This window comes from Gobio gobio (assembly GCF_949357685.1).
Source record: "Gobio gobio genome assembly, chromosome: 23".
Taxonomy (NCBI): domain Eukaryota; kingdom Metazoa; phylum Chordata; class Actinopteri; order Cypriniformes; family Gobionidae; genus Gobio; species Gobio gobio.
Window position 1 is genome coordinate 15,417,051 of NC_137119.1, and position 23,397 is coordinate 15,440,447.

The 23,397-nt window shown below is 44.3% G+C and overlaps 1 protein-coding gene across 1 annotated transcript in view; it reads right to left on the bottom strand.

The window, feature by feature from the left end:
• Positions 1-23,397, bottom strand: part of LOC307119579 (ADP-ribosyl cyclase/cyclic ADP-ribose hydrolase 1) — a gene marked incomplete at its 3' end in the record, with an annotated part of 164,228 nt that overhangs the window by 122,608 nt on the left and 18,223 nt on the right. Inside the window, exons 3-6 of the mRNA XM_079805922.1 lie at positions 19,379-19,499; positions 18,904-19,030; positions 13,534-13,672; positions 13,310-13,392 (exon numbers count right to left, since the gene is read on the bottom strand). Of these exons, the coding sequence (XP_079662048.1) occupies positions 13,310-13,392; positions 13,534-13,672; positions 18,904-19,030; positions 19,379-19,499 (470 nt within the window). The remainder of the gene's footprint in view (positions 1-13,309; positions 13,393-13,533; positions 13,673-18,903; positions 19,031-19,378; positions 19,500-23,397) is intronic.

Sequence of the window (23,397 nt, forward strand, 5' to 3'; positions counted from 1 at the left end):
TTAACTAGTAAGTTAGCCAAATCACACACAGAACCATGTTTAGCATGCCTGTAGATAAACAATACATAAAAGCTCTAATCAAAGAATCATTTACACTAATGCCAAGTTCGCTGTTGAGATTTTAACGTTAGTGTTTGTAACGTTAGGTGTTCGTCGGATAACGTTAAGTATGAATGAGCATTTAACAGACTGGTTTGCAGAACAGCGTTGTCATCTGTTTACTTCCTTGCTACAACCTATTACAGGAAAACACATAGATGAAAAATAAATCAGACTTACAGGTTGTGGCCCGTAAACAGCTTCTGTTTGTAAATCCAGCTTTCAGGACAAGCCGTTGTGCATATCCTGTATTGAACTCGCGAAGTTTGTGGAAGTTTGTGTTGTCATCCGTGAAATGTGCAGCGCGCGCGTCGTGCATCCACGCACCGGCAGTGTTTTTTTCACGCAGCTGACGTTGTGCAAATCTGGCATTGAAATCGCGAAGACGGTGGATGTTCTCCTCCGTGGATGTGCTGCAGGGAGCCCTGCGCGCGCCTGATTCCCCGCTGACTCAAACACACATGCATATAACATGTTTTATGTTAAACGCTCTGCAACGCACCCCCGTCCCTATGAAGGCTGAACAGAGCAAGTACCCCAGACCTGCAATCCGGATGAAAATAACAGCGTTTCCTTGGCATCGCGGCAACAACACTCCAGCCTACTATACCACAACAGCGCCGCGATACAAAATGGCCTCACCCCCCCTTATTTAATATTCTCGGAGGAGGGGTTTATGTAAATATTGAGCCTGGTGATGTCACCAACCCTGGAGGAATGTGTGTAGTCGCCTACTGGCCGTTTGCTGTAGTTCTTAGAAACTGATTTCTTTAAAAGCAAATATCTCCCTTTGCTTTAAACTTTGAACGTTGTAACTTTGCAGATGTTGTTTATGCTCAAGCAGCAACATTACACGTTAGCTAAAGTTAGAATAGTGAAATCGTGGTTTACCACCCCTTTAATAAAGGTAGCACACCCACCACCAACACCTTTCACCCTGTCACTTCTTACACCATTATAATTTAAAATCCTAAAATCTAATTTAGGTGTTAACCAAGATTCTTGTATACAAACTACATCAGGTGCTACTGGTAACATTTCAATAAAATTCTTGAGCTCTTGCCCATTTGCCACTAAACTTCTGGCATTCCATTGTAATATTAGAACCATTTTATTAGCCAACAAACGAGGCTTCTTGACTTGCTTGTGCACTTAATTCACTTCTCACTTCTTCCCATGATAATTCAGTAAAGTTAAAATGGTTTCCTGCTGCCTTTACTATTATTTGGATCCTTTCTGTTTTTGATTTTGACTCTGTAGTAGCATTAATGACTCCTGCTATGAATATGATTAATTTTTTTAAATCAATCAATACTTTTCCTTCCTTTGTCTGATCCTGTTCTTTGTCACACAGTGTTTCATTTACCTTTTCTTCATCTCTCCCTCCCCTGATGTTCACCATCTTGACAGCATCTGCATATGACATCTTATTTTGCACTCTTTTCTGCTGAATTTCAACCTGCCTTTTCATTACTTCACATCCTCCATACGCCACACTATGGTTTCCTCCACAATTACAGCATTTTGGTTGACTCTCTTTCCTGCATTCAGGGCCGGCCCAGACATATTTGCTGCCCTAGGCAAGATTTTGGCACTACACATTATCAGTCTAAGTTGTGGAAACACTCGTACTGTTTTATTTTTGTAATGCATTGATGTTTTATTTTTATTGTTGTTGTTGTTGTTGTTGTTGTTGTTTTATATGATGTCCAGTCCATTCTACCCCATCATTATGTTCATGATATTATTATTGTTTTTATTTGTTAAAGGCTGATGATAGTAAAACTGTACAAATATTACACCTATGCCACATTACAGCCTAAACACAAATAGCAAGAGTAATTGCATCTAACATTCATGCACAAACTATTCATTGAGAACTAGCAAAAGTGTTTGTTTTCCAGTAGATGGCAGCAATCTTCCACTAAACTATGAGCATTCATGCTTTCACCAGGAATTCAACTGAGAAATTTTAATATTTAATGTGAATTTTACATAAAATGTTGCCATTTTAAATAAACCTGTATATAAATATCATTACTAATTTCGGCAAATACATTTTAAAATTGCTATACACCCCCTTAAAACTGCACAACTGCAGAGTAAAAACATTAGGCTATTAAAAAAGTGATATTACATGCGTTTAATATTTTTATATTATTTATTTTTTACAAAATCACACTGGCTTGCACAACGGCCAAGCACCCTAAAAAATGAAAGCAATCCTGTCTGCGTTGGATGCGGCAAGATGCGACGCGACACAACAAATTCCCCTAACGATAAACTGATCGCGCGTTTTATTTCTGACGCACTTCAAGTAGATCGGCGGGGGGAGATTGATGAGGCAGACCGGAAAGATGCCGGGACTTAGTTACGTTTTTTTTGCACTTTATTTGGTAATATTTCAAATTAATATTAATAAAATAGTATCAGTAATACATTTTGGCGCCCCTATGGATGAGTGGCGCCCCTAGCATTTGCCTATTCCGCCTATGCCACGGGCCGGCCCTGCCTGCATTGCTCATAATCATGGTCCTCTCCACATCTTGCACACCTTTTCCCTTTACAAGTCAAAGCAGTGAGTCCAAATCTCTGGCAATTAAAGCATCTCATAGGTTTTGGTACATATTCCCTTACATTATAAGTCATGTAGCCCAGAGTTACTCTATTTGGGAGCATTTCCTCCTCAAACTCCAACAGTATACTTTCACTGTCTTGCTTTATCCCATCTCTAAAGGACTGTAATCTCCGTGCATCTTACAACTTTCCTCCTCTCAAATTTGCTTTTATTTCATTCATAGAAATCTCAACAGGTATTCCCCAAATCACACCCCTGTTCCACATGTATCTCTTCTCCACACGTCTAGCACTTGTCACTTTATGTTTTCCTACTTCTTTCATCCTACAAGCTCTTTCTCTTTGTTCTTCGTTATTGCACATAATTAGTAAATTTCCATCCCTCAAAACTTTGGCCATCCTAACCTCACCAACTTGATTCTTCAATATCGTAGTCAATTTCACTGGACTCATATCATGCACTCCTTTTTCTTCACTAAATCTAAGTATAACCTTGAATTCATCATCTTCAACCCCCGATTTCCCACTCCTTGCTTCAGATTTATTCATCTTTTTAAACTTCTTTGTTCCCACTTTTTCAAAGGAATTTCCTCGTTTCTCCCTAAGTTTACCACTTCCCTGACTAACATCCATATGATCACTATAAATTCCATCTGAATCTAGCCACTCTGACCCAGTCTCAGCACAGTTTTGCCTACCCGCCGTTGTTATCTCTTTGCAGTGTTTCCCCATCTCCTCCAAAGAGGTTCCTTGTCTCCTCTTCATCAAAGATCAAATGACAAATGATGCTTTGTCATTATTTTCCATCTTGAGATAAAAGTTTAAGTTAAATCCCACTGAAAAGTTTAAAGCTCCGCTATGTCAGCCGACACGTCCTCTGCGCAGAGGTCTCCACTGACACACTCCACTCCGAACCGAGGAACTGCCGTGATCAGTGTATGTGTCCAAACAAAGATGCAACAGAAAACGCCTCAACTCCAAGTCCCGACCCACTCGTTCGACCCACTCGTTCGACCCACTCGTTCGACCCACTCGTTCGACCCACTCGTTCGACCCACTCGTTCGACCCACTCGTTCGACCCACTCCACTCCACTCCACTCACACTCGACAAAGACACATGGCAAACATGAGGGCTTATATACACACAGACTAATGACAAGACAAGTGACACCTGTGAACAGTGATTAAACAATTAATCAATGACAGAACACAACAAGATCACATGAGGGCATGAAATCACATGACAAGACCAGGAAACCTGACAGAACATGACAAACTTAGAAATGTGACAGTAAACATGACATTGAACATGATAAACTAAAAACTTGAAACATGAACAAGAACCAACACCAAAACACCCTGTGACAACATGTGACTGAAGTTCTCTGTAAGGAAGTATTGTTGTTGTTTTCCTACCAAATGCATATGACACAAGTCACAAGTTCTCTATAAGACATATTTTACATTTTTTACATTTACATTTACATTTTTTTTAACATATTTTGAACAATGAACAACAAGTTTCTCTATGCATATGTTCAAGGGTATATTGTGCCGCGTGAAAGCATAAGGTATAGCGTGAACAACCTGTTTTTCTGGTAAACAATTCAATTCACTATTTAAGCAACCTATAAAATCCAACTGGGTGTCCAGGAAGACAGAGAAAGCTGGAATGAAGACCATCTCTCCAGAAAATTGTCTTTCTCGCCTATGTCTGATATAAAATAATAAAAAAGAAAATCTCTTGGCAAAATAACTGGTGTCTGGTCCTGTGAATTAAACCATGGGGGAAAAGCTTAATTTTTAAGTCTACACTTCCCTTACACCTAACCCTACCCTTAAAGGGTCATGAAACCCCCTGTTTTAGCAGCCGTCAGTTCTCACCACAGTTTTGAAAAATCCTATAAAAGTGGGCGTGGTTAATCTGCGGAGTGGAGGGGGGTGAGGGGAGACTGACTGACAACAACACAGCAACGGCTTCTGATTCAGAGTATTATTTCACTCTCAGTAAAAGCATAAACGCTTCCCAAAAAAATTGCACGCAGCAAAATATCATTACATAACACAATATACACATGGTTTTGTAAGCTCACCTTAAATAACACAAATACATAAAAACATATCCTATGACAACTATGTATTGCACAAATAAATGCACAGCCATTCGCATGTTCTCTGTATAGAAAATATATACGAACACGCTGTTGCATCATTGATAACTTTTGAGGCTTATTTTGCAGTGTTTTATGAGCCGTTTGATCGGTTAATGGGCCGTAAAGAAACACGTTTGTGTGAAGACTAAGGATCTACTGAAGAGAACTTATGCGACGCAGAAACTAATACAAAGCAAAAATAATCACTCCCTTCTTCTGCGCCACCATGGCGCCTGGTGCCAACGCCCCCAGGGTTCAGTCCGTCCCCAGAGCCACGCCCTCCACCTAAGCCTCCGCCTCTTTGCAAACTCCAGAACTCTATCGTCAGCCCAGCGCGAGGTGGCGCCTTTTCAAGCGGGGCGTAATTCAACAATTATGCTCTGTCTGCACCTGTGTTTGTTCAGCCCTGATTAGTTCATTGTCTTCCACCTGTGCCTGTTTAGTTCTCTCCTTCACTCTGTGTATTTATACTCCCTTTTGATCCATTAATCCATCTCTCACTTACGATCTCACCTACGAATGCGATCTCACTCTTTGAAGCACCTGTCAATCTACGCGTGCTGCTGTGTTAAGCGAGGCATCTTCTCATAGGATAAGGACACGCAGACTCGTGAATAATTAAGCAAGACGTCTTCTCATAGGATAAGGACACGCAGTCTCATGAATAAAGTGCGGCCTCTTCTCATAGGATAAGGACACGCAGACTCATGAATAATTAATGAGACATCGATGAGTCATCGCTGTACTATAGTACGACAAAGCGTCACATTCTGTGACGTCAATACAAAGATGAATTTAAACCCGGAAGTTGAATATAGCGCAAAATGTTTAAAATTAACTAGTTCCCTTTCGAGGGAACTCGCACTGCATCGGAACGACGCTTTGGGGATGCTCCCTTAGCATCAGCGAATCTGAAACCAGAATGCCAACTAGGCCAATCCGATTGGCGTGCGTGATGACGTCATCGTGACGGCATACCCGGAAGTATAAAAGGGGAGCTGGAACGTAATGGCGGTAGTTATTGCTCTTCAGCAAGCGCTATCTGTCAAACTGTCTGTCTATTTACTGTTGTATTGTCAGTGAAAGTGTGTGTGACTGAAAAATGGAAAATGTGAGAGTGTGAGAGAGTTTAAGCAGTGTGTGCATCCTTGCCCTCGCTACATGTCGGGCTCGGATACACACCTGCTTTGTGTGCATTACCTGGGCGTTCAGCATGCTCAAGCGGCTCTCGAGGGAGCCGCTTATAAGCATTACAAGAAGCTGACGCTCAGGGTGCTCCGCTCTCGGCTGGCCATGCTCGATGAGGCCGGCCAGCCTCGTGAGCCCCGTGGATCGGTCCCGCATCCGCCGAGGCGGTGCGGCGAGGCTGGTCATGGGGCTCACGGATTGACTGTCAGCGGGACTGGGACTGCTGAGGCATCTTCCCAGTCTTTATCTGACAGTTCAGATGTTCTCCTTCCCCGTGTGGAAGCCCGCGCTGCGGCTTCTTCCCCCGGGGCGGAGGACCCGATGTGTGAGCGGTCTGATTCTGAGGAATTAGACGTGCTCAGCATCGTGGCAGTCAAAGTTATAAGCACTTCTTAAATATGCAAGATTCCATCTCGCGATTGCAGAAAAAAAAGGCAGCGCGCAGGTTAGGGGTCTGCATTTAAAGTGAACACACGCGATCGGTGTGCATGAGATACTGGTTGGCTTAACGGCAAGTCCGTACGTACGTTAAATCAGTATTGTCTGATATGGCGGCATTTAAGTCTGAGGATTTAAATGAGATATGATCTGACTCTGAGGAGTTAGATATTCAGTCATTCAGACCATGTTTCACCGTATTGTGTGACACTGTTTGGCTTTTTTCTCGAGGGATGAAAACCAATTGTATTATGACGGCTTGAACCACGTTGCTGAGGCAACGCGGGGTCAATGAGTCCGTATAATACAAATAAAACAGTGTTGTCTGATTAATTACGGCTACATTTAATTCTAAGGAATTAAATAAAATATAATCTGACTTTGAGGAGTTTGATATTTAGCCTATCATTCAGACTATGTTTCACCTTAATTTTGGCTGCATTTAATTCTGAGGAATTAAATTAAAATATTATCTGACTTTGAGGAGTTAGATATATTTTTTATTTCAGCCTATTATTCAGATCAGGTTGCACGGGTTTGGTGATTATGATGGCATTTAATTCCGAGGAATTGAGTGTCATGTTATCCGACTTTGATAAGTTGGATACTTTAATTCTGTCACCCAAGCGTGTTTAACTTGTGAACTGGATATTCATCTAAGATGGAGCCCTCCTGAAGTTGATGTCGTTCTCGCCGCCTTGTGGCCTGCGGGACACATCAGTTTCAGGCAATTGCTAATCGCAGTGTCCACTCTAGTGTTGTGGCCCTGTTGAGCTGCTCCCTTAGATGAGGCCCCTGCTGGCCAGCCCCCTCTCCCGGGTAGGAGCGATCGAGGTCGTCTCCCCTGTGGAGTTTTTCGGGAGTCGATGCTGTGTTCCCGCCGTCTAGTACGCTTCGGGCCACATCGTTTCCCCGTGCACGCGTGCTGCATCAGCCGCCTCTAGCAAGACTTGCGGTGGTCCAGCAAACGCGTACGCACACCGAAAATCTTCCTCGATTTCGCCCTGCCGGTTAGCCGCTTCAGGGGGTCGGGGAGGAGGCTCGGTTGACACCCGAGACCGGCCTCGAGAGGCTGGTTCCCTTAGCAGATTATCTCGGCGCATGGTTATGCCTCCGAATATATCAGCTTGGGGCCTGCGACTGTAGGAAGGGGCATACAGACTGCAGTCCGGTTACCTTCCCCTGAAGTTCAGTGGGGTGGTCTGGACGGCAGTGGTCCCTGGGCAGGTTCGGGTAATGGAACAGGAAGTTCACTCCCTGTTGGTAAGGATGCCACAGAATGTGCTCCTCCGCCAGACAGGGAGTCCGGGTTCTACAGCCAGTACTTCATAGTTCCTAAGAGGGATGACGAGTTGCATCCAACTTTAGACTGGAGGTACTTGAATCGTTCTCTGAGGAGATTCAGATTCAAGATGCTTAGCATTTCCTCCATTGTGATTCAGATCCAGTCTGAGGACTGGTCTGTCACGATGGGTCTGAAGAGGACGCATACTTCCCTGTATCCATCCTTCTGTGTCACAGGAAGTTCCTGAGGTTCGCTTTTTGGGGCAAAGCGTACCAATATCGGGTTCTTCCAGGCGGCCTAGCCCTTTGAGACTCTGCACGCAGTAGCGTGTTGACGCCTTCTCAGAGAACTGTGTTCCTGGGAGTCGTATGGGATTCTCTACGTTGTGGGCACAATTGTCTCCCGAACGTATCGAGTCCATACGGGCGGTGGTCTCTAAAATGAAGCTAGGCCACAGCATCACTGTGAAGCAGTTTAAGGTCTGCTGGGGCTCATTGCGGCTGCGTCCAACAGAATATCTCTTGGCCTGCTGCATGAGACCCTTACAGTGGTAGCTGGGAATCAAGGGGTTTTCCTCGGGGGGAAAACCATTCTGTATGATCAGGGTAACGCGCAGATGCCTTCGTTCCCTAGTCATATGGAAGAAACCTTGGTTTCTGTCCCAGGGGCCAGTGTTGGGAGCGTTCTGTTGCCGGTAATCCGTTTCAACAGGCGCCTCCCTCACTGGCTGGGACGTGGTTATGGGAAGTAAACCAGGTGGCTTTCCTTAAGGGGAAATCCATTCTGTATGATCAGGGTAACGCGCAGTGGCCTTCGTTCCCTAGTCATATGGAAGAAACCTTGGTTTCTGTCCCAAGGGCCAGTGTTGGGAGCGTTCTGTTGCCGGGAATCCGTTTCAACAGACGCCTCCCTCACTGGCTGGGACGTGGTCATGGCGGCCGCTTTGCGAGAGGTCTGTGGGAGACCAGGCATTTCTCCTGGCACATCTACTGCCTGGAAATGCTGGCGGTCTACAAAGCTCTGAGGAGCTTTTTCCCGGACCTCCGCGGCCACCATGTCCTGATATGGAAGTAAACCAGGTGGCTTTCCTTGAGGGGAAATCCATTCTGTATGATCAGGGTAACGCGCAGTGGCCTTCGTTCCCTAGTCATATGGAAGAAACCTTGGTTTCTGTCCCAAGGGCCAGTGTTGGGAGCGTCCTGTTGCCGGAAATCCGTTTCAACAGACGCCTCCCTCACTGGCTGGGGCACGGCAGGGGGGTTTGAGGTTGCGCCCTCTTTGCAGACTGGCGCATCACATCCTCCTGTGGTCCCAAGGGAAACTGTTGTCCATCAGGGCAATGTATGTCCCGGGGGTCCAAAATCAGGGAGCAGACATCCTGCTGAGGCAGGGGCTGAGGCCCGGGGAGTGGCGACTCCACCCAGAGGTGGTGGAGGCCATATGCAAGAGGTTCGGCCCAGTGGAGGTGGATCTGTTTGCGTCTCGAGAGACGTCCCACTGTCCACTGTGGTTTTCCCTCACGCATCCAGCTCCGCTGGGGCTGGATGCCATGGTTCAGACGTGGCCGAGGCTGCGTCTGTACGCATTTCCCCCGATTGCTCTGCTCCCGGGAGTCATGGAAAGGGTCCGTCGACAGGGGGTCAGTCTACTTCTGGTAGCACCCCGTTGGCCGACTCGAGTTTGGTTCTCGGATATCATAGCTCTGCTAGCAGGTCAGCCGTGGGAGATTCCTCTGAGGAGGGATCTCCTGTCTCAGGCGGCGGGTACGATATTTTACCCCCGCCCGGAGATTTGGAACCTATGGGTCTGGCCCCTGAGGGGACCAGGTACATAGAGGCTGGCCTATCGGCGGAGGTGATAGAGACCTTACTCAGTTCCAGGGCTCCGTCTACGAGGAGACTGTACAGCCTCAAGTGGAATGTATTTTCCACTTGGTGCAGAGAGCGTGAGGTGGACCCAGTTAACTGCCCAGTGGCTTCAGTGCTGGAGTTCCTCCAAGATCGCTTCTCTGCAGGGCTTACCCCGTCCACACTCAAGGTGTACGTGGCTGCCATTGCGGCTTTCCACACTCCTATGGGTGATGGGCTTCTGGGTAGGCACCAGCTGGTTGTACAATTCCTCCGTGGGGCTCGGAGGATGAGGCCTGCGGCTCGGTCCAGAGTTCCAACCTGGGACCTGGCAGTGGTTCTCGAAGGATTGGCTGAGGCCCCCTTCGAACCATTGGAGTCGGCTGGACCAAAAAATCTGACCCTTAGGGTGGCTTTTCTCCTTGCCATTACCTCTCTTAGGAGAGTGGGAGATCTCCAGGCCTTGGCGGTAACGCCGACCTGCCTGGAGTTTGCCCCGGGAGGAGTAAAGGCCATCTTACACCCTAGGCCGGGCTAAGTGCCTAAGGTGCCTTCCAGGGTGGTCAGGTCATCGGTCCTGCAGGCATTTCATCCTCCGCCTCATGTGACGGCGGAAGAGGGGAGGCTTCACCTACTCTGCCCGGTTAGGGCTCTGAGAGTTTATCTGGCGAAGTCTGCACAGTGGAGGAGATCACAACAACTGTTGGTGTGTTTTGGTTCACCTAAGAAGGGATTGCCTGCGTCTACCCAGACAATCAGTAACTGGATTGTCCAGGCGATTACCATGGCCAACCAGGTGCGCAGTTTGCCTTCACCTGTGGCCGTGAGGGCTCATTCCACCAGAGGCATGGCCTCTTCGGTGGCCCTTCTTTCTGGGGTCCCCTTGCAGGATATCTGCGAGGCGGCCGGGTGGGCTACCCCACACACTTTTATCAGGTTCTATAGCCTGGATCTCCCTACGACGCCTGGTGCTAGGGTGCTCCAGTCCTAGCTGTGCCCGGTCTCCGGCTTCACACTAGGGCAGGTGCTACCCTTCGGTGTGGCCTAGTGGGTACTCGTTGCCCAAAGCGTCGTTCCGATGCAGTGCGAGTTCCCTCGAAAGGGAACTGCTCGGGTTATGTATATAACCCTTGTTCCCTGAGAAGGGGAACGAGCACTGCATCCCGACGCCACACTTCGGCGCGCCTGGAGCGCATGCTTCAGAGCAATTACTACCGCCATTACGTTCCAGCTCCCCTTTTATACTTCCGGGTATGCCGTCACGATGACGTCATCACGCACGCCAATCGGATTGGCCTAGTTGGCATTCTGGTTTCAGATTCGCTGATGCTAAGGGAGCATCCCCAAAGCGTCGTTCCGATGCAGTGCTCGTTCCCCTTCTCAGGGAACAAGGGTTATATACATAACCCGAGCAGTTTTCTCCTACAATCAAAATTAATGAATGGTAACATTGACTTCTATGATGCTCAACACTCATAACTCTCCTAAAATCTCAGAAAATTTGGTTTAGAGTTTCATGACCCTTTAAACTCACACATACCACACCTGTCCCTAACTTTACCCGTATCCCACCTCAATATCAGCAAAAGTGTGTTGCAATACAATATGAGCACAATAAGTACATTGTACTAATTTTTTATGTAAGTACATGGTAGTTAAGGCCACCTAATATAAAGTCGGACCAGTTTCTTTCCTTAACTTTTTTAAATGCAAAATGTATAAATGTATCTCCAAAGTATGTGTGTGTGTGTGTGTGTGTGTGTGTGTGTGTGTGTGTGTGTGTGTGTGTGTGTGTGTGTGTGTGTGTGTGTGTGTGTGTGTGTGTGTGTGTGTGTGTGTGTGTGTGTGTGCGTGTGCGTGCGTGTGTGTGAGTGTGTGTGTCAACAACTGAAGTTTCACCCTTTGCAACATATGTGACTTATTTTCCGGAAAATAAGGTACATTTTAAAATTGTGCTGTATTGATAAAAAGTTTGAGAACCCCTGTTTTAAAGGAACACTCCACTTTTTTGGGACTTTAGCTTATTCGCTGTATCCCCCAGAGTTAGATAAGTCCATACATACCATTCTCATCTCCGTACATCCCATAACTCTGTCTGACGCACCCACCGTTAGCCTAGCTAGTTTTGCCAAACACATACAGATTTGGTAGGTTATCGTTTTTTTGTAATCCCTTTTTATTTTTATTTCAGTTAACGACAACCCCCCCTAGTTTTTTCGTTCATTTTCGTTAACGATTATAACCTTGGTAACGACGAGACGAGATGAATCCTCCAGTTACATGCCGTAGCGCTCCGGTCTGCAACTCTGAAAGCTGCCACAGTTCACACCAATGAGGTGCATCATCTTGATAGCACAACGACTCTTTGTACTTCTGTCCAACTTCCGACTTTTCGGCTATTTTTTTGTAGCTGGATATATATATATAATTTGTTGCATCTAAATAAGAATGAGGATACGGTTATTGATAAATCAAATTGTTATTGTTGTTCTTATTATCATTTAGGGGGGCTTAGGAACATTTTGGGGTAGCTTCAGCCCCCCTAAAATAGGCCTAACGACGTCCCTGCTAACATTACAGGGGATACATGGAGCACGGGAACAACTGCAATACAGTAGTGACCACCCTATTCATGTAATAGTGTCACTAACGGTATATTATGTATAGCTAATGACACTGTTACAGTAGGCTAGTCATCTAAAAACATAAAGGAAGTACTTACCGCAGCTGCTTGCTCTGGATATGGATTCAAAGACTCCTGTAGCCATCATCAAGTAGCCTGCCATCGGGTTTGCTCAGAACATTTAACCGAGGACGACTATTTTGAAAAAATGGAATTTGCCACACGGATCATGAAACGTGGGCTGAAGGATACGGCCATCCCATCGGTAGTGACTAACGTTACAGACAAGACAAAGCGGACCACCTGTGGCTGCGGTAAGTGTTCCGTTATGTTTTTAGATGACTAGCCAACTGTAACAGTGTCATTAGCTATACATAATGTACCGTTAGTGACACTATTACATGAATAGGGTGGTCACTACACTGTATTGCAGTTGTTCCCGTGCTCCATGTATCCCCTGTAATGTTAGTATTGTGTTTTCACGAACCCGCTCTGACTGTCACAGTAACAAATGAACGGTGCCAGAGGTAATTCGGCATCTTGTCTATCAGCTTCCAAAGTTTGTAACTCATTGTCTGTGTATTCTGGCTCAAAACGATATGGTTCTGGATTTTGGTTTTGAATTCCTCAGAGTCAGCCATGCAACAGTCACGTTCGCTACTACTATCTTCCTAGTCACGTTGGTTTTGTTGACAGTAACATAACGTAACAGCGGGGCTTCTCCGGTCCTGCGAGCAAATCACTCCGCAGAAGTAGAGCAGTGCTGCGCCTTCTGAGAATATAGTCCCCAGTGTGTATACGTTTATAATATGGCTGTGTCTCATGTAACCTTGTTATTTGTACACGCTGTGACTATACACATCACAACATGTAAATAGGAAAATGTTGGTGTTATTTTGTCACCAGTAGGCTAGCTGGAGCCATATACCTCCAGTCTTTGTGCTAAGCTAGGCTAACGGTGGGTGCGTCAGACAGAGTTATGGGATGTACGGAGATGAGAATGGAATGTATGGACTTATCTAACTCTGGGGGATACAGTGAATAAGCTAAAGTCCCAAAAAAGTGGAGTGTTCCTTTAAATAACATGGAATGACTTACATTCTGAGAAGCTTGCTTCCATAGTGAGTACACAGGATGGTTCAAACAGGTTGACCATTCTGGACAGGACTGGTAGTCAAAATCTGAGGGCAGACAGAGAGAAAAGGGACATTATTAATAGCTTATTTACAACTAGGAACAGAAATAAAAATTTGTTTAGCATTATCTGTTTTCTGTCCATCCAACATCATAAAAGCAGTAATTGTACCATCTTTTGATTGTACCTCTGCCTCTCTCCTGCTGTCCACACCAGATCAGATCATTGAACATGAATCCCACCAGTGTGTCTTCTAATGTCCAGAAGGGTCCTGTTATGGCTACATAGCTGTGCATGAGGTCTCTCGTCTTACTCCAGAAGAGCAACTTTAAAATGATCAAAGTTTATTAAAATCAAAGCAATCAAATAAATATTTTGATAGGGGCAATACTTTAATTCAATATACTACTTTAGACAGTCTAATAAATAACTATAAGTAACTTTGCAGCTACATTTCAACTACCTGTCATTAGAGTATTGGTAGACTGTCTGCTTAATACTGTCACGGTTGGTAGATCCGCTGTCTCATTCTAGTCTCATGTGTGATGTTTGTGTGGGTGTGTCTTGTTACATTCATTGTTAGGGTGGGCGTGGCCACTCATCATGCTGATCAGCGGCAGCTGTTTGTAATCATCACAGCCTATATAATGCCTTCTCTCCCATTTCGTGTTGTCAGATCGTTGTTTGAGTTCCCGTCCTCGTGCCTGTCCTGTTCTCTCGTGTTTCCTGTGTACTGGAACTTTGGATACTTCACTACCGATCTCACCACGGATTCACCTTCACCTTCACTCTGCACCCTGGGATTCCCATCTCAGTCCCTGCATCACACAGTTCTTTGCATCGATCTATTTTTTCCCTTGAGTATTGGTTCAAATAAAGACTTATTTGACTTGCATTTGCTTCCGTCCTGTTTATCATTACAAATATCTGTTAAGTTTATTTTTATGGTCCCCCAACAGATATTCAACGGACCATAAGTCGCTTTGCAAGTACATGTCAACTTGTTCTACTAATTCTAACAGTCTACTAATACACTAATGAGAGTTAGTTGACCTATATTTGCAAATTTTTGAGAGTTAGTTGACATAAACAGTAGTTTCAAAGTTACTTATAGTTAGTAGAATATCGAAGTGTAACGTTGATTGGTTGCAAATGTATATGAATTTGTACTACCTCTAAAGCATAACACAATAGTAAAGCATTATTATTATTGTCGTTTATTTTTTGTACACAAATGTCAAATGTTTTGCTTTTACAGTGTGCGAGGGTTAAAGTCTGTAATTTCTTGACTTTCGTTTGCAAATATTCTATATACTGTAATAATTTCAACCTGTTTGTTTCGAAATGTTTTGTCATATTTGCACATTTTCTTTTTTCTGTATTTGCTATAGACCGATCAGGCATAAAATTATAACCACTGACAGGTGAAGTGAATAACACTGATTATCTCTTCATCACGACACCTGTTAGTGGGTGGGATATTTTAGGCAAAAAGTTAACATTTTGTCCTCAAAGTTGATGTGCTAGAAGCAGGAAAAATGGGTAAGTGTAAGGATTTGAGCGAGTTTGACAAGGGCCAAATTGTAATGGTTAGCATCTCCAAAACTGCAGCTCTTTAGGGTGTTCCTGGTCTGCAGTGGTCACTATCAAAAAGGAAAAGTGGTGAACTGGCGACAGGATCATGGGCGATCAAGGCTCATTGATGCACATGGGGAGTGAGGGCGGGCCCATGTGGTCCGATAACACAGACCAGCTACTGTAGCTCAAATTGCTCAAGAAGTTAATGGTGTTTCTGACAGAAATGTCAGAATACACAGTGCATCGCAGTTTGTTGCGTATGGGGCTGCATAGACACAGACCAGTCAGGGTGCCCATGCCCATGTGAATCGGCCATGTCTGTAATTTGTAAAGTAATAATTCCCCAGCAAAGGACGTACCATATTTCGGCAAACACAGAGGTCCTGTGATAATATTAGACCTGTGCGAATCGGCATCTCTGTGATTTGGCCAGGATTTGACAAGGTCGTAAATAATTTTTCAAGGTTTTTGTTTCCTGTGTGCTTTTTTATCCATCTTTTGTCAAGAATAGAGGCTGCGTTGGAAACTATTTGAAGTTCAGTTTTTTCCAGAAAGCTGAAAACCATCAGAAGAGTGAAAACAAAAAAAATAGATTAGATGGAGATGGATGGTGTGATCTAAGCCTCCGCCTCTTTGCAACCTCCATGTAAATTATTTGTATTACCAGAGCCCGTCTACGGAGAGCCTGCCCACTCCCTATTAAGCCCTGTTGTACAGAATTTTGGTTGTAGTACCACCAGAGTTCCACTGGGGGCGATCGCCATGAGTGCAAAATGAATGGAAGTCAATGGGGCTTGACGGCTAAATTTGTCTCTTTCACCCGATTGCCGTTGAGAAATCTCAGAAATGATTGTAGATTTTGCAAGTTCAACATGGGTTTTAGGTCGAAAGTTGAATGAACGAGTACTTATGTCCTTTTGATTTCTTACAGGTTGAGTTGTTGTTGTCCATAACACGCTAGCATTCTGCTAATGAACGCTGATTGGTCAGTGAAGGACTGATTACGACCAGAGATCCTGCTTGATGGCATCGTGTCATCTGAAGCGGGACCAGAAACAAACAAAACAAAAACTCTTCTAGCACGTGTATTTACCTGTGTCAGCTGTGTTGTCGATGCCTCGAGAGAAAAGAAAGTGCAGAGCGCGAAAGCACCAGAGCGACTGAAGGATTGCCGTTAAGCAGTATCTCTGGTCGTACATGTGTATGACGTCATTGACACTTTAAAAGACTTTTTAAAGCAAATAAGTGACTCTAAAAAATCTAACACCCAGCAATGTGTAATTTATTTGCATTTCCTTTCGAATACAACATTCAAATTACTAGATAAAAAATTATATCCTGAGAAAAGTGGATTTTTATTGGTATAGCGCCATAGACCTCCATTCATTCTGCACTCGTCCTGTGAGCGCCCTCATATGGAATCAGAGAGGAACTGCAACCAGTTCAGAAGCCGGAAGTTCAGTGAGAGTGAAACTTCTCGCCATATTAGACATTCTCTGGTATTACTATAAAAATCAAAACAACGGTGGGGGCGGTGCTGCGGAGGGCACGTGATGTAATCAGTGTTGTGGCTGAACACTGGTAACACCGGCAACACAGACTATCGCAGCAAGCCTAGATGACATATAGCAACATGCGGTAAGAATCATTCTTCTGTTTATGATATATCATACAGCTGTAACAATTAGGCTCTGTCTGCACCTGTGTTCATTCAGCCCTGATTAGTTCATTGTCTTCCACCCGTGCCTGTTTAGTTCCCTCCTATTTATACTCCTTGTTCTGTTCAGTTCATTGTCAGTTATTGTTTGTATGTGCTAGTCACAACCACTGTTACTATCTTCATCTCCCTATGATTAAACGTTTTCGTTTCCGGAGAGCAGATCTTACCTGGAGTACCTCGCCTGGATGCTCCGAGATGGCGGCCTCTCCTTCCCAGCTGGTAAGCCTGAGGCGCCAGCTGAGGTAATCGCTGAACCAGAGTGGGAGTCAATGCAGGCGGTGCAGTCCACTGCAGAGCCAGGAGCAGACATCGACCTGATAGATCTATGGTCCACAGATCCTTTCCCCACCCTTTCATCATCATCATCATCATCGTCGTCTTCTTCGACGGTTCCATCCGGAAATCTTCCTCTAGTATCCCCGTCTCTCTTTTTCCCATCTCCAGCGCTGGTTGCGGCCAGCCCCTTGGATCCGTTGACACCACTGGCTTCATTAAGCTCCTCGGCTCTGCCACCGCCGCTCACTCCGCGCGGCTCTACATTCGCACCGCGGGCTTCTCTGCCACCAGCTTGGCTAGAGGCAGAGTCCCAGGCTTCATCTCAGGCCTCCAGACCCACAGCTCCACCTCGACCTGCCGGCCCGTCACTTGCTCCTCGACCCACCACTCCTTCACCGCTTCCGCAGTCCGTCTGCCCGGAGGCTCTGCCGGGCTCGATCGATACTCCAGGTTGGCCTTTGGTGGTCGACGCCCAGTTACAGCCACGGACTTCCGGGATTCGGGCTGCACCTGCACCCGCACCCTCACCCTGCACCCCTTCGGCAGCTCTGGACTTCCTTCCTCCGACCTCCCTGTCGGTCTCCCTCACCACAGCGTCACCCCGGTCATCCAACCTAGCGTCACAGTCTCAGTCGCACGGGTCAGTCGACTCCCGTCCTCCAGTTCCGCGATTGTCGCCACGGTCCATCGACCACTCAGCTCGGAAGGTTCCTCGGCCATTCATGGTTCTGCCACCGTCGGTCATCACCAGGGTGTCACTCTACCTGTCAGTTCGGGCTCCGCCCGGACTCCTCCCTTCTTCTGCGCCACCATGGCGCCTGGTGCCAACGCCCCCAGGGTTCAGTCCGTCCCCAGAGCCACGCCCTCCACCTAAGCCTCCGCCTCTTTGCAAACTCCAGAACTCTATCGTCAGCCCAGCGCGAGGTGGCGCCTTTTCAAGGGGGGCGTAATGTAACAATTATGCTCTGTCTGCACCTGTGTTTGTTCAGCCCTGATCAGTTCATTGTCTTCCACCTGTGCCTGTTTAGTTCTCTCCTTCACTCTGTGTATTTATACTCCCTGTTCTCTTCAGTTCATCGTCAGTTATTGTTTGTATGTGCTAGTCACAATGACTGTTACTCTCTTCCTCTCCCTATGATTAAACGTTTTCGTTTAAACCTGAATTCTGTCTTCACCATCCTCCTTCGCCCTGTGACAACAGCTATACCTATAACAACAAAATATTTCCAAGTCAATAATTTCGAGTCAAATCACAGGCTTTGCTTATCCCGTGTGAATGCGCCACACAAAATTCAGATGTGGTGGGATAATTTCTAAATCACAAGAGGTCCACAGATAATACTTAACCCGTGCGAATAAGGCTTTTGTCATGCACTGCGCGTATATATTTGACTGTTCTGCTTCCATTGTTTAGTGACTCATGTCCTGACACACATCTGTCCAAATACTGCTATTATTAGTGTGCTGCCCTTCTTAAAGTACCGGTGCTAATAAAATTTCATATTGTATTGCGATACTTTTCTAGTATTGGTATATTGTGCAACACTACTGCAGAGGACTTATTTGAGAATGTTTTTTGCAATTTTATTTATTATAAAGCTTTTATTTATATGTATATATTTAAGTTAAAGTTTTTTATTTTAAATTAAGTTAATATGCTAAATGCATTACACCCAACCATCGCAACGAACACTGCTTAAACCAATCCAACTTCTTGAGCCCAAAAAACTAAGGTTGCTCAAGCTAAACTCACCCAGCCACTGAAACCGGCTTTGTGCAACATGTACCATGTCTATTTCTATACATGGTTGGTTTTTGTTTTTGTTTTGTTTTATTTTTACTTTAAAATACATTAACACTCTGTGCTTGAGCCAACTTTTGAATTTTATTTTTAAAGCTCAATCTAAAGATTGAATAAATCTTTAAAATAACTTTCTATACTGTAGTTTAGTTTCTTATATGAAAACACTTGAATGAAATCACCTTGCCACATGGTAAAATCGGAGTGATGGCCCGGAACATTTTTTGGTAATCTTTAACTCTCACATCACAGGGTGATCTCCTAACCACAGCCTTTTCAAACTCCTGCCATATCTCCTCACAATTAAACCTGTTAGAGAGAAAATTACAAAATGTCTTCAATTTATAGTTATATTTTCAAGGACTTAATGCAATATTAGCTAATGAACATGAAAGTGATGAGCCAGATGCCGTAGCTGAATTTACTGAAATTACTGCAAATATCTATGAAATCATATGAGATAGACTACATAAATGTAGTAGTCTAAATGTAATAATAACATTTTCTTATTTAGATATTTTAAATAACTAATATATATATATATATATATATATATATATATATATATATATATATATATATATATATATATATATATATATATATATATATATATATATATATATATATATATATATATATATATATATATCTTACCTGGGGTTGGGATTAACCAGGGTTACATATTCATAACACCGTCCGATGACAATCTGTTTAAGATTTGGGGTGGTCCCAAACTTTGCTGTTACATCCGTGAGAAAAAACAGCATGGCAAATTCTAAAGATATTATAAACATATGAAGCAAGGGATAAGATAAATGTTGTCATGCGTCTAACAGTAGCACATTACTCTGGTTTTAATTTCTTTGCACTGGCTTCCAATTCGCTACAGGATTTATTTCAAAATATTGCTTCTGGTCTTTAAACCCTTGTGAAAAAGAAGTGTGCTAAATTGTATTGAAAGTGTACTGTTTGTGTACTTCAAATCTTAAAAGTATACTTTTTAAAAAGTGCACTTGCAGATAATATGATATAATTAAAATAAAAAGGCCACTTAAGTGTACTTAAAGAGAATACATTTTCATGACCATATTTCTAAACACACTGAAGTCTTTGTAATAATGTCTAATTAATTTTTACTTAAAGAAAGTACACATTCATACAATATTTATAAACACACTTCAGTGCACTTTTTAAAAATGCATATTGTAATAATCTACTTACATTGTATTGACATATACTAAAACACATGGAAAATAATAGATTTTAGCCTAATTAAAAAAAAAAATTGTCCAAAGTTACATTTGTTCATGTATTTTAAATGTGTTTAGTCTATAATGTATACTGTGTGCATTAATGTATTTTTCTTCTAAACTTCAATACACTTGCTTATTAGGGGTGTAACGATACATGTTGTGAATTCTCTTCCTTTAAGTTTAAAGTTGGCTATTTGTGTGTGACGTTTTAAGTTATTACTTGCGTAAGTAACGTAGTCCAGCGTTTCCAGCATGTACGGTCTTAGCGTATCTGCCTATTCACTGTTACTCCAGAGGGGCAGTCAGATTGCGCGCTCTCACTCAGCTGTAGCGTTTATGTGCAAGAGAAAGTTCGTGATGAAGTAAGTTTATTTACATGTATATTGTTAATAACCCAGATGGTTACACTGTATAGCAACGGCACTAGGTTAGACCAGGTTTATGGTGATGTTCATGTTTAGCGATCGTTCTTGCGATCTTTAGTGTAATTTGATCCTGTTTAAGGAACGGATTCGAACCGCTAGCATCACGGCTCGTATTGTTCATGTTTACAAAGTTATTATCTCAAAGTGCAATCCTTCACTGGCTGTTCAACTTCTATATATAATCTATAATTTGTTGGTTCTGTCAATTTCATTACACTATACAGTTTGTGATTATTGCAGATTCATGCTAATATATTTCTTGATTATATTTATGTATCAGGGCATTATGTGGAGTTTATTATTGAGGCTGCAGTTTATTGTAATGTTATTGTATTGTACAGTATGCAGATAGTCTGTATTTATTTGTTTTATTTTATTTATTTCAGAAACTACCTCAACTACACAAATGTGCCAGTGGAGCAGAGAGGAGCAGCAGCCGCAGTGGGCATAACTAGTCAGTCACGACCAGTCTCCAGCCAGGGTGAGCATCCGGACACAAGTTCATTGGACATGTTGAGCATGAGATCATTGAGGAAAATCTTGAAGTCTATTTCTGAAAAGGAAAGGGATGAGGCTGCCGAAATGACTGTGCTTCACAGTAAACTTAAACAATATGAAAACTGACAGCGTCGGCGCAAAGAGCTGATGGAACATACCACATCGTTCCTGAGGGAGGAAGAAGATGAGGAGGAGGATCAAGTTTAAAAGCCTGCCACATCACCACTAAGATCCAATTTAGTAACTTCTTCACATCCACCTCCCTCAAGTCATTTTACCTCTGCATCACAGTCACCTGATGTTGAGTTACTTACCCAGGGACATATACAGTGAGTGCCACACAGATAAGTTCAAGTACATCTGCAGCAGAAGCTGAGCACTTCAACCCTGGTTTTGTGCCAATACAGCCAGTCACTTCACTCCCTTTGTACTCACCAATTTCGTCTGGGACGTTACCTGGCGCCGTAGCCCATGCTACAAGAGCAGAGACTGTGCCACTACGGCTTAATAAGCAGTTTTACCCTTATGACGATGCTGGAAATGCCTTTCAGCCTCAGGTGCAGCCACAGTTAGTAGCTCCCATGCCAACCTACCAGCATCCCAGTGTGCCTTATCTCTACACCACAGTGGCACCTTCTCCACGACACCCTGTCGTTGCACTGCCCTCAAGTTTTTCAATTCCTCATTATACTCCAATGCCTCCAATAGCATCAGTGCCTCAAACCCTGCACAGCGCTTCAGTTCCTGTAGTAAACATTCCTGCCCGTGCAGACAATTATCTACTGTCATTGAACCAGTCACTGAAGCAACCAGAATACTTTGTGCCTCACCGCCCTTTACATGCTGCTCCTCAGCCCAAAGATTCTTAATTTTGTGAATGACAACAAGAGGGAATTTGCTAACCTGAAGTTGGCACTGGACAACCTTCTGGAAGCTCATGCAGAGCTAAATGAAAAATACAAGTACCACATCTTGCTGGAACATCTAAAATTGCCTGAGGCACAGATGATTGGACAGTCTTGTCGCCACCATCCATACCCATATTCAGCAGCTATGCAAGCTCTTCAGTTGCAATATGGTCAACTACACCAGCTGGCTCAGAGCGAAATAGCAGCAATCCTCACAGCACCAGAGGTAAAATCAAATGACGCTCGCAGTTTCCAGAGTTTCGCTCTCCGCGTCCATCTCCTAGTAAGCATGCTGTTGTCTTTGGAGGGGCCCAGAGGGATGGAGTTGAACTGCTGCTCGCATGTAGATCACTTGCTCAGTAAGCTGCCCAAGTACTTAAGAGATGGCTTCATAGAGTTTCTCCAGCTGCAAGGGAAGCTCAACTCCCCAAATATTAACCTGTACAACCTACAAGACTTTGCTGGATGGCTCCAAGCCAAGGCTCAGCAACAGAGACTGTCCAGTAGGTTAGTGCAGTGCTACCAATACGAGAAATCTGTGGTTAAACCTAGAAGCCAAAGTATAGCCTTGTATCATGGTGCAGCACCTACAAAGGCTAAAGCTTGCCTCAGTCCTAAGGTGTCTCAGAAGAGAACGCCACCCAAAGTCATTTGTCTCTTCTGTAGCAGCAAAGACCACTACATCACTCAATGCAGCAGGAACGGTCAGTTGATGAACTTTGCAAGTGGATCTCAGAGGGAAAGCGCTGCTTGAAATGTGCTCGTTCCCATGCACCTTAAGTATGCAGCTTAAAGAAACCCTGCAGTGACTGTGGTGGTATCCACCTTCAACTGCTTCATGGTGTGGCCTGAAGACATGCAACTGACACATTATCAGATACCTCTGAGAGTCGTATCTACCTCCTACCCTCCACATCTGTCAGAGTCCTCCTGAAAGTGGTACCAGTTCTGCTACACCACAAATCAAAGACATTGGAGACATATGCTATATTAGATGACGTAGCACAGCGCACCATGATCCTACCCAATGCCATCCAACAGCTCCAGCTGAAAGGTGAACCTGAGACTCTAGCCCTTTGTATTGTCCGACCTGACACTACACATCTCATTGGCTCCAGAGTCACCTTTGAAATCTCCCCAAGAGGTGACCCAGAGAAACGCTATCAAGTGTTTGGAGCATTCACAGCTTCTGGTCTAGATCTGGTGGAACAGTCATACCCTGTTCAGACTCTTCAGAGACGGTATGCACATCTAAGGGGAATTCCACTACAGCCATTTCACAAGGTACGTCCGCTGGTGCTCATAAGTTCAGACCAAGTTCACCTCATTACCGCAAAAGAGCCTATTCACCAAGGCACCAAAGAGGGTCCAGTGGCAGTCCATAAAGCTCTCGGGTGGGCTCTCCAAGGCGCAGTAATGTGCAGCACAGACCATGCACCATTGCAGCAATGTTTCTTTCTCTCCACTGTTAACCCAGACGATCTTCTGTACAGAAATGTAGAAAGGCTATGGCAACTGGACGTGCTACCCTTTCACAACGAGAAACTGGTTGTCCGATCTAGACAAGACATAGAGGCTATACATCTGCT